This window comes from Silene latifolia, chromosome 1, assembly GCF_048544455.1.
Source record: "Silene latifolia isolate original U9 population chromosome 1, ASM4854445v1, whole genome shotgun sequence".
Taxonomy (NCBI): Eukaryota; Viridiplantae; Streptophyta; class Magnoliopsida; order Caryophyllales; family Caryophyllaceae; genus Silene; species Silene latifolia.
Window position 1 is genome coordinate 172,570,425 of NC_133526.1, and position 12,122 is coordinate 172,582,546.

The following is a 12,122-nucleotide window of genomic DNA, read 5'->3' on the forward strand; positions in this document are numbered from 1 at the left end:
TGTTGTTTTTGTTTTAAATTTGTGACCTTCGTTTGTATTCTTCAGTCGATACACTACATTTGTTGCTCTCTCTCGGAGCAAGGGTTTCTGACGTCCGGTGTTTTTTACAGCTCTTTGGCTTTTAGCCTTAGTATCCTATTTTTCGGATAAAAAAGGAATCAGAGAAAAATACACAAATCACATTTCAAAATAGAGTTAGCTTATTTTGCTTATACAACTCGAATGAATATTAAGAATACGAGTATATGACATGAGGAAGCCCCTCTTTTCATATTTCATATATAACATAAATAACTTGTTTAAATAGAAACTATTCTCGGCGAATATAATCAGAACAATCAAAATCAAAATGTCTCTCCAAACAAGAACACAAACTTGTTTTTTCGGCGGTGGGTTATGTTGAACAAAACGTTTTCTTCAGCAACAACTTTCCTCACTCTGCCTTAGTCTCTTCAATCTGTCTCGAACCAAAAGCAAAGAACTCGGTGATGACTTCAAGCGGCATACCCTTCGTTTCTGGGACCTTGAAGTACACGAAAAAGAAAGAGACGACACAAACCGCTGCATATATTGAAAATATACCCGCCAGACCAATGGAAGTGAGCATCACGGGCAAAGAGTAGGTCACGATTATGTCACAGATCCAGAAAACCAAGGCACATATCGCGATACATATACCACGGACCCGAGTTGGGAAAATCTCGGAACACAAAATGTTCGGGATGGGTCCGTAACCCATGACAAAGGTGCAGAAGTAGACAATTACACAGGTTGTTGAAATAACGGCATGAAGTACTGAGCCCATACTAACGGTGGAGCTGATCACTAGGGTAACGAGTGAAGCGATCAGCACGGGAATGGTAGCAAGCAGCAGTGACCTGTAACAACGATTTTTTAGTACGAGACTACCACTACAATAACAGAGCCTTATCCCATAATGATACCAATACAACGACCCCTAATAATGGGGTATCTTTTCGTAAGAGATTAAGAAGGTAAAATGTACTACGTAGACAATAAGTCTACATATGTATTCCTCATTTGATTATACGGTTAGTGCATTTCTTTCACATGTAAGATTGTCTCATATACGGAATAAATTTTAATGAAATGCAGGTGACCTCAAATGTTTTCCCTAGGGAGCATAATGAAAAGACGGTAAAAGGAAAGATGACAAGGTCACAAGAACAAATACCTTCTACCAGAGACATCCATGAGCCTCATAGCAACGGCAATGCAAGGAAGCATCAAGAAAGTTGTCAATGCACTGATAAGGAAAGAGGCGGACGTAGAACTGATCCCTAAATCTGAAAGAAGAACTTCCACTCCTGCCTCTTCCAGAATTTGGGGGGTATAATACAAGACCCCATTTATACCAGCAAACTGCCAAGACGTGATGTGACGCATAAGAGAAATACCATATAGATATGTACATTGTAGCTTATACCGATGATAACTGAGCATAATACAGTTTAGTTTAGAATTCTGTTATACTATATTTTGATTTCGCCAACAATGTACACTGATTAAATTTGTAATTTGAAAGAATTAGCGACATTTTCATGAATAATAGTGTAGGCATAAATGAGTTTTTAAGGCACTCAAGGTGGAAACTCGGAAGCCAAGTCAGATATTGTAGAATTGTTACTCACTAGTCACTACAACACTGTAATCAACACATTTTCATGAATAATATGGTGTAGGCGTAAATGAGTTTTTAAGGCGCTTAAGGTCGCGAGCCAAAATATTAGAAATTGTAGATTTGTTACTCATTACGACACTGTAATCAACACATTTTCAGTTGGCACAATAATTTTATTTCCTCGCAGTTTGTAGTCTTTTTCAGTTGTCCCTTTTTTAATAATAAATTCATTCTATATTTGTTTTATTTTTCATGTTTGCGTGCTGATGACCAAAATGTGTCAAGAATTGAATCGAATGACTTCATAATATAATAAAGAAGCGTAACCAATTTAGTGAGTCATATTGGTCGATTCTATCATACTATTAATGACTTGATGTAGTCTCAAGACAGAAGAAATTAACAGAGATGAGATATCTAACCTGCTGAAGTAACTGAATTCCAACTCCGACTATCAAAGCTCGCTTGACACCAGGTTCGAGAAGGGCCTTCCATGTCGATTGGGTAGACTTTTCTGATGGATGCATCACAGCAGGCCCAACTGGATTTTGATCCAACAGCTCCTTTGGGTAGAGAGCAGGACTACTCAGAAGAGCCTGAATATTTCCCTCACCGCCAGTAAGTGACATAATAGAACCACGAATGGATGGCGCCCCCCCTTCGGGATGAAGATACATTCTTCTATATTCTGTAGTTTTATTTCCATCTTGATCTTCTTTCTCTTCTAATGTATACGCTAAATGCCATCCACCGCCAATGTCAGTGCTACTCACAGTTTCACCAGCACCTTGGATAATGCTTCCACGATTTGAAATTAAAGGAGCATGCAAATCACCATCGAAATCGTCCTCTTCAGGATCAGCCGGGTAGTCCTCAGCTTCCCTTAGCTGGCTTTCTTCGTCCGACTCATCTTTATGAGCGTGAGCATCAGCTGTACTTAACATGCTGCCAAAATTTGGCAAGAATGCACCTATCATGCTTCCTTGACCAGGAAGCTTTTCATGGACACTGTCGAAGAGAGTCACGATAGAGTCTGGTGCCACCATGCTTCCATGGCGGGTCGTAATACCAAGAGCACTCTGCCCAGTGGTAGCTTTTGCAGTCCAGGAAAGTTTTTCAGTTGATCCAAAGATCTTGATTTTTTCATTATCAACGCCCACATCCTGATCCTCTAGTGCTGGTTCGACGATATACTCTTCTATTGAGGTTTCACCTCCAACACCAAGGCCTTCAACCAGCAAAGCTAATTCACCTGAAAACATAACCTCTTGTGTCAGCAAGTAATCTACCAGACATAAATGATGGCAAACAAGTAATGGCAGGTTGTGGAATGAGGAAATGGTGGTAGGAAAAAAAAAGTTTTTAGCTCTCTTTCTTACATCCAAACTTGAGGATGATCGCAATACACTAAGGGTCCGTTTGGATACAATTTTAGGAGGGAAGGGGAGGGGAGGGGGAGTGAGGGGAGGTGAAGGGAGGGGAGAGAAGGGGAGGGCAAATGGGATGTGGGTGTTTGGATAACAAAAATTATAAAGGGAAATGGAAGGGGAGGAAGGAGGGAGATGAAGAATGGATGGAGGATTGAAGGATGTTGGTGGTATAATTAGAGTCCAAATAATGTTTTCTTTCCAAATCTTGCCACCCTTGGAAAGATTATAGTTTGTTCTATAGGAGGAAAAATAAGTCCTCTCATTTCTCTCCCCTACCATTTCCTTTCTCTCATATTTTTTATCCAAACAAAGAAAATTAAATCCCTCCATTTCCCTCCCCTCCCCTTCTCTCCAATTCCTTCAATCCAAATGGACCCTAAAGAAACAAAAAAGTTCATACAAGTCGTAACATGTTCAGTTATGGAAGGGCATACTTTTTGTTCAACTATCAGCATATGCCATGTATAATTAAATCCAATAATGTTGTGTAATACATGATTACTGTTGAAAGTTAACTGCATATCGCATAAAGTATGGAGTACAAAATTATCGTAAACAGATTAGTACATATTCATAGAAGAGAAATAATGTAGAAAGTATGGACTATGGATAGAGACAACATTCATATTTCATCATATGAATGCCAAACATTCCATCGCTGGCTATGATGGTATATGGAAAGAAATCAGATACTTTTGGTAAAATCAAAGAACCTTCAAACAGAAAATATATTAATTCAAGCAGTAAATGTCACACGTGAAGCGCACAAGGAAGTAGGACAAGTGTATCTCAAGCTCCCATCACTCGCATGCATTGCGCGTAAAGAGTACATAGAACAAACTTTCTGAGAGCACATGTTCATGATGTTTTTCAGCACTGGACTTAAGGGGTTGGTTCATGGCTCAAGCTTGCGAACCTAAACCAATCCTGTAGAAAGACTTCCAGATACATGCAATGCCTATGTTTATTAGTTACGAATTTATGGTTGTGTTTTCATTCATTGTTAGTGTGTGAAATTGGAAACATTTAGTTTGTGCAATCAAATGCATTCCTAAGCAAAGTCAGTGCATGTGAAAATTGACACGAGTGGTTTGGTGACGGAACTGAACCATGTGTGTTTTGGTATTGTTTTACCCTCAAAAGACACATCTTTGCAAGTTCTAGCCAATACACCTCATCAAAATAGCATTGGAACTTTACGACAAATCATTTTTTGAGAAGTCTTTACTACCAAGAGTTTTTCGCATGCTATGCTGACCTTTTGCAGTTTGACCTATCAAGAGTCATACAGAATATTAAACCATAAAGTCGATTTTCATGAAAGGGTGTTTTTTTAGTTTTCTATAGAACTAAAGACTAAATTACCTAGCTTAACGCATGTGTTGTTCCTGTTGATGAACTACTGGTAGCAGGCACTCTTTACACAACTAAGTTCAAATAACAGAAACCTCACCAGTGCTACAAGGTTGTTTAATGAAACACTTTGTCTAAATACACGATAGTTAAAAAGGAAAATGCTACATGGAAATACAGTATCATAGGTTGCCATTTCAACACTAATCCAACTCACTAAAGATGTTTCGGATGTACGAACAATTCAGCACATTTTTGTCATATCTGATAAGACCTGGATCCTGATTGATACTATAATGAGATTAAAAATAAGGCACTAGGTTTCTGAAGAAACGGTCTAGCAAATTGAAAACGAATGCAATCAAATCAGGAAAAATTCATAGAGCAACTAAGTTGTAATGACAGGACCACACAGTCATCAACCAAATTTTTCAAAACAAAGTTTGCTTAAGATGCAGGTCTGTAATAACTACGGCCTACGGGGGTACATGATCATTAAACAGCATAAATCATGCAATTAAAGATATGTTTTGATTCGTAATAGTTAACAGTTCATCTATTCAGTTTCTTTATTAAGTGACATCTTATCAGGAGGAAGAATATCGGTGAATTACTGCATGCCAATAAGGGTTTAAATTTTAAATAAGGGAAAACACAGAATATCACAATAATAATAAGGTAATATCCGAAGAAGAATCAACCTGAGACATCTTCAGTGCCACGTAGTCTCTGAAGAACCTTTTTCGCCTCCGCCATCCTCCCTTTACTTACAAGCCACCTTGGTGATTCAGGCAAGTAGAAGAACGCAAATAAAAGGTAAAAGACAGAAGGGATAGCCAATATACCCAGCATTACCCTCCAGCTTGGCGATGGCATCAATGACATTCCAAACAGTACACAGTATGATAGGAACATCCCCCCAGATCCCGTGAATTGAGGGAGTGTGTTTAACAATCCCCTAATCTCCGGAGGGGCCGTCTCAGAGATATAGACAGGAACAAGGGTCACAGCCAACCCAATTGCAAATCCATCCAACAATCTCGCCAAAAGCAGAATATACACATTGGGTGACCACAGCATCACCAAACTGCTGACAAAATAGAGTGATGATGAGAGTATAAGCAGAGGACGACGACCGACAATATCTGCAACGGCTCCTGAACAAAATGTAATAGCTGTTGCTCCAATAAGCGACATTGCCACCACAAGTCCCTCCGCAGAAGTCGACAGATTCAGTTCTTTCTTGATGTAAAGAATAGACCCTACATAAATAATCATGTAAAGAAACCATGCAACCTTTAACATTCATAATATTTTTTAGCACAAACAATGGAAACTGTTAACCCGTGACTAGAGCCGAGGAACATACAAAAACCATAAATTAAATCTCCAAATGTAGATGTTTAATGTCGTAGTTGAATACAAAATTTGCGTACAGCTAAAAGAAATAAAAAAAGGAGGTTACCAGCAATCGTCGCATTGTCCCAGCCCTGTATGAAATTACCAATTGTAGCAGCCAAAGCAACATACACAGCACCCTTCATCTTATCAAAAATGTATGCACTCCAAATCAACCAAACCTTTACCTGATACACCCATGTCACAAATTTAAAAACAAAAACAAAAGTAAGTCAACCCTAAATTCAAACCCCCCCAAAAAAAAACACAAAATATAGAGTACAGATCCAGCAAAAAAAAAAGTACAGTCCCACATTCTACAACATCAAAGAAACCTTTTTGACCTGTAAAAAAAATTGGATTTTTGTTTCAATTTACATAAAAACACAGACAAATAATTCAATAGATCCAATTAAAAGACAACTATAAGTTTATAACAATGATCTATCAGCATCAACAGATTATGACTTTAGAGGAACACATACAACTAATAAAGTTCCAACCTTTTCACCTTTTTAGTAACACAAAATATGAACTTGGATTCACCAAAACTATCAAACCAAAAAAATGTCAAAATTAAAAGATACCCAACTGGCTCAATGGCTCCCGCAAAGTGCGGGGTAAAAAGGGTCTGATGTACACAGTCTTACACTTGTATTAGCGACACAAAAAGAAAAGATACCCAGGTGCCTCAATGGCACCCACAAAGTGCGGGGTAAGAAGGGTCGGATGTACGCAGCCTAAGATACTAGATTATAAAACTATACTCATATAGAGAGATTATATTACCTTTTTAACAAGCAAAAAAAGAGCAAAAGGGTTGAACAAGAGGCTTATTAAAAAGGAAGAAGATGACCCTTGTGCATACACCTTGATTTCAAACCAAAATTACCATTCAAAGACTTTCCTGAAACAAAATAACAAACCAAATTCAAATTTCTAATCATAAATACAGGTATAAAAATCAATTCTTTACTTAAAAAACAAGAATTAAACACTTGCCCATTTACTAAAATTCAATAAAATAAATAATTAAACACACCTCATATGGGAATTTTAGAGCAAAAGGGTATATTTGTTTGGTGAATTTATTGAGGTTTAAACACAAAGGAGACCAACCACCATTCAACAAAATCAACAATTTATGTCAATTACCTAAAAAAGTCCAAAGTTCTTAGCTCCCCCAGTTGCTTTTGAACTGGGGTGAGCAAGAATACAAATATAATTCAAAATTTAATCAAATTATATGTTCAAGAACTAAAAATTGCACAAATGGTGTGAAATTGTAGGGAAAATTTGTGCAATTTGATCAATGTGGATTGAACAAATGCACAAATGTGGTAAAAACTTAAGAAAAGTGGAGAAAAAATGTGGGTATATATAGTTTTAAGAAAATTGAGAGATTGAATGAATCATGGTCGTGGGGTCAACTACTTGTTATTCGTTACAGAAATGGTGAAGAATTGATGGAGATGACATGATGAGATAAATAGTGCACTTTGTGTTGGGGGGAGTCATGGACTAGGGACGGAGGAACGACACGACGAGGGAGGGAGTGGGCTCGGACTTCTGGGAGTATCCCTTATGTCGGGTCCATCATTTGAATAGATTATACGGTATACTCTCTAATCCGTATGTTGTATACTCCATATAAAGGATGGTATTGAAAGTCGGTAATACTGTCTTGCTTTTCATTTTTTACTTAATTTCAGTTTTTATAAATTCAATTCAATTTAAGGCAGGTCGATTCAGTTCAGTTTAATTTTTTATTATTTATAAGTGTTCCGGGTGTAATTCCGGAGTAGAATTGTGACCACTTGAGCTTGTAGAATGATGTCGTTGCTTGTCTCTTCCTTTTACTCCTTCCTGTAAAGATGAACAAACTGAGGGCTCGGCTTGGTACCCGAGCGTACTCACTCCGACGCTCAAGTCAGTAAACTTAGAGAGATAAGTTGTGTGTTGAACTTGGCAAAGTATATTGTAGAGAGATAAGGGAGTTTATACCAGATTATTCAGTTAGTTTCTCAATGAGAGATGATGAGTATTTATAGACTTTCACCTTTTGTCACGTAGTGGCCAAGTGGCGTAGCAGGTGAAAAGACTGTTTTACCCTCGGCCGAGGGACCCATGACAGGCCGGCAGGCGCCGGCCTGGTTGACTCCATGTCGAGGGGACTGGATGTGAGTACGCGGATTAGCGGATATGTATCTCGGCCGGCTAGTTGCCGAGCCGAGACCCAAAGTGACAGGCCGACAGGCTTTGTCGGTTAGGCTGTTAATATGTTGACTTGCTGTCTTTTTAGCTTTGACCTTGCTCAATATGTTGACTCGGTCAGCGGGTGCAGAATATGCCCCATCAATTTGCCCCCAGCGTAGTCTATGCCGTGGTATGGACCTTCGATGCGTGTTGAGCGTATTCTGCGTATGTCGAACTTCTTCCTCGGCTTGGTCCTGTTCAGGCCGTACCATATATCCCCCCTCCACATGGTTGTGTAATGGACATCGAATGTGGAAAAGGAAATGGCGTTGGCCGAGACCAAGGTTGAGAGTGCCGTTTGTGCTTTTGATTGCCCCCGGCCGGTGCTGCCAAGCTTGGTTGATCAGCTGGCCGTTGGCAAGTAGATACCAAGGAGCGTGTCGAAGAAGATTGGTCACTATATGTCGATTGACATTCTGTGGCTGCATGCTTGACACGTGGCCTGGTGCTGATTGGTGGACGCTTCATGGGCTTTGCTATGATTGGTCCACTGAATGGGCTTTGCTCTATAAATAGAGCAGTATGCCCCTCATTTTGACCTGCAAACTTCTTTTTCTTAAAAAATTTCCTCTCTCTAGTTTTCGAAGCGTTTTCTCTTTCTAATTTTCGAAGCGTTACTCGGCGTAACACTTTCTTTCAAGGTAAACAAACAAATTCTTCCCCCAACTTTTATTTGTTAAGTATTTGTTTGCCACCAAGTCTGCTGCTGACGCTCCGGCCAGTACCTCTACCCCGGGGGGCGAACCGCCGCATCCTGATGAACAGGAGCCACTGGTTGTCACCCTGGTAGGGTTCGGGGGTCGCAAGTCGCCTTCTCCTGAAATTGATGAGAAATTTTTGGAGGATTTTGATGATGATGAGGAGGAAAAGACCCAATCTGGTTCAGAGAGGCCGCATTACTTGTGGCACGGCGAAACCTGCTCGATTAAACCTGATCGTGTTTGGACGAACAAGTTCGCTAGTGTCTCCGGGCCTGAACTTTTTGAAGACCATTACTCCTTCGGCAGGGGGTATAGAATTATTGTCCCTGAGGGTGATCAGGCAGTCTGTTGCCCTCCCGAAGGCTGTATAGGCGTGTATATTAGGCATCTGGAGTATGGGCTCCGTTTTCCTCTTCATGAACGTGTCTCGGCCATAATCAAAGCCATGAATGTCGCCGTGGCACAACTGCACCCGTTGGCCATTAGGACGATTATTGGCTTCGTATGGTTTTGTCTCTTTAAGGGGGTGACCCCAACGGTGAACCTTTTTCGCCGGCTCCACCATCTTCGGCTGTCTACCCTAGGCGGCACGGGGTGGTACAGCGTGCAGACCGAGCCGGGTTACGTGACCGTCTCCAAGCTGACATCTTGCAAAGACTGGAAGGGGCGGTGGGTATATGTCGAGGTTCCGGAGGACTACCCACCGCCGGTCCTTCCAAATTGCCACGTCAATTTGCTTGTGTTGCGAGAGTCGGGGGAGCATGAAAGATATGTCTCCCGTAATAAGATTAAGATGGACGCCAAGAAAGTCTATCTTAAGGACGACGAAGTGCGGGCAATGAGCATGTTCGAGGCTGAGAGGGATGGCACGCCGAAGGGATGGATGCCTCCGACGCAGATCGTCCTTCAAGATGAGCCGCTTTGTCACGTCGGCCTCATACCGGCCCTCAGCCAGGGTGAGTGGGGTCGGTATGAGGCCCACCTTTGCTTTTATGCTTCGATATTTGAGCCTAGGTTTACTTGTTTTGCTTAACTCCTGCTTTGTTTCTTGCAGATCGATTTGGCCGGGATCTGTCTGTCTCCATCCTAAACAAGTTGGGACTTGACCAGGACGGGAGAGTTGTTGAGCTGCACCCTAAGGCCGCGCCGCGTGATCGCAAGCAGGCCCCGCACGAACTCATGGAGCAGGCGTTGAAGGCAATGGATGTGGGGGCGACTCAAGCAGAGATTGGCAGTAACGTGCTGCGCCGGAGACCAAAAACAACGTCTACGGCGGCTACGACGTCAACTCCAACTCGATCTCCAATCCCCGTAGTCCAAAAGGATAAGGTGGTCGTCAATGTTGACGAGGACGTCACCGTTCTGGAGCGTCCTCCTCCTTCAAATAAGAGGAAAGAAGCAACGCCTGCTGCTGCTGCTGTTACCGAGGCAGGAAAAGAGGGAGGGGTCGGTACCGGCCCTCAATCCAAGAAGGCCAGGGACTGGTACGGATCTAACCCATGACTCGGATTTAGCGGTTCCTTATGCATTCGATGACAAGCTTTACGATATGTCAATGAATGTTGACATGGACGCTTTGTCTGGGTTTTTTATAGATCAGCCGTCGCCAGCTGTTGTTCTCACCGAACGACAATTGGAGAAGCAGCCTGTGCAGACGGGCGACAAAAATGTCGCCGCCGACTCCTCGTCCAAGAAGGCTTCCTTCGTTCAGCTCAAGGCGGACGGCATAAGGTTGGCCAAAAGGATGGTGAAGTGGGCTGAAGTTGCCGACACTCATCTTATCGAGCAAGAAAAGCTCGTGGCTCAAACTGCCCCTACGCTCGAACGGCTTAGGCTTGAGCTTGCCGCTTCTAGGAAGGAGGCCGAGAAGACGAAGCGGGACTTCCTGGCCACCATGAAGGACTTCCTCGCTGAGCGAAAGCTTAAGGAAGACGCTGAGAAGGTGGTCCTGGCCGAGAGAGCCAAGGTTGAGTCTGCGTTGGCTGATGCCGCTAAGCTGCGGGAGGAGAGGAACAAGCTTGAGGGTGGTTACAAGGCCATGGTTGAGCAGAGGGAAAGATGGAAGGCCCTGCATTTGGCCGAGGCGAAGGAGCATAAGGGCACAAAGGCTATCCTTGCTCAGAGGGAGAAGGATATTGAGATGCTGAAAACCGTTATCATCTCTCGAAATGTGTGCCGTCTGCACCGGACCAAGTCAAGATGCTACAAGGGATGCGATTAAGGAGCTCCTTCCTGAGGGCACTTTTCCGTGGCAAGATTTTGACAGACTTCTGGATGAGAAGGCGGCTGCGGAGGAGGCCAAGGCCGCGGCAGAGGTGAAGGCTGCTCAGGAAGCAGCGGCCAAGGCGGCCTATGATGCTAAGGTGAAGGAGGCTAAATAGGAGGCGGAGAGGGCAAGGGCATGTGAAGCTACCAAGTCGTCCTCTGGGCCGCCCACCGACGGTGACGCTGCTGCTGCTGCCGGTGGCGAGCAGCAACAAGCATAGGGAGACGGGCGGTCGTCACCAGACTCACCTGGCCTTTCGGACAGTTTCAGCTGTTCGGGGGCCAACTTTTGAGCCTTTCCTCCCTGCCATCCTTTTGGCGCTTCAAGTCTGAATGTTGTAATTTTTGTTGTTCCTTCTTCTTTTTTTTAAACTTTGGTAGGTTGAGCTTAGGCTACCCCTATGGGGATGGCCGTCGACTTTATTTTGTCTCACTTGTAAACATTTTTAATGAAGTTTGTTTGTTTGCCTTTGGCTTGGCCGAGGCTCTGATCTCATCCTCCCTTCAGTTGTCTTCTTACGTTTTTAAACATATTGAGTGCTTTTTCGTTTTACCTTCGGCTTGGCCGAGACAATTAGATTGCGTATCTCAACTGTACTTAAACGTTTTTAGCATATTGGTCGCGTCCTTTGCTGCACTTGAACAGGCCGAGGTAGTAAGATTCACGTTTCCCAATTTGCTCAGCAACATGTTGGCATGTCGGTCGCTTCCTCCTCCACTCCCGGCTTTGGCCGAGGCGGTCAGATTTGCGCTTCCCAACTGCTGTTGTAAACATGTTTAGCATATCGGTCGTTTCCCCGTCACTCCCGGCTTTGGCCGAGGCAATAGAGGTTACGGCTCGACTGCATTCGTATCTATAGACATATTGATCGCTTCCTCTGCCACTCCCGGATTGGCCGAGGCAGTCAGATTTGCGTTCTCAACTGTACTTATACGTTCTTAAGCATGTTGGTCGCTTTCGCGAGTATCAACTGTATTTGTAGTGACTGCCCGGCTTTGGCCGTGGCGTCTACTTTGGTACTACTACGGAGGGGACAAGCATTTCGATGGAAAACTTGGATCACTCTTCATTAGATA

General features: G+C 42.8%; 1 protein-coding gene across 3 annotated transcripts; it reads right to left on the reverse strand.

Moving 5' to 3' along the window:
• Window positions 1-158: 158 nt before the first annotated feature.
• Window positions 159-7,418, reverse strand: LOC141611955 (monosaccharide-sensing protein 2-like). 3 transcript variants are annotated; one of them, XM_074430621.1, is made up of 7 exons: window positions 6,866-7,418; window positions 6,613-6,730; window positions 5,891-6,011; window positions 5,127-5,687; window positions 2,065-2,894; window positions 1,196-1,383; window positions 159-878 (listed from the first exon to the last, which is right to left on the reverse strand). In XM_074430621.1, the coding sequence occupies exons 3-7, from the start codon at window positions 5,967-5,969 to the stop codon at window positions 434-436; spliced, it is 2,103 nt and encodes a 700-aa protein (XP_074286722.1). In that variant the 5' UTR covers window positions 5,970-6,011; window positions 6,613-6,730; window positions 6,866-7,418; the 3' UTR covers window positions 159-433. The 3 variants fall into 3 exon arrangements, with proteins under 3 accessions (XP_074286722.1, XP_074286739.1, XP_074286730.1); XM_074430638.1 differs by lacking the exons at window positions 6,613-6,730; window positions 6,866-7,418 and adding an exon at window positions 6,474-6,539; XM_074430629.1 differs by lacking the exons at window positions 6,613-6,730; window positions 6,866-7,418 and adding an exon at window positions 6,327-6,349.
• Window positions 7,419-12,122: the final 4,704 nt, after the last annotated feature.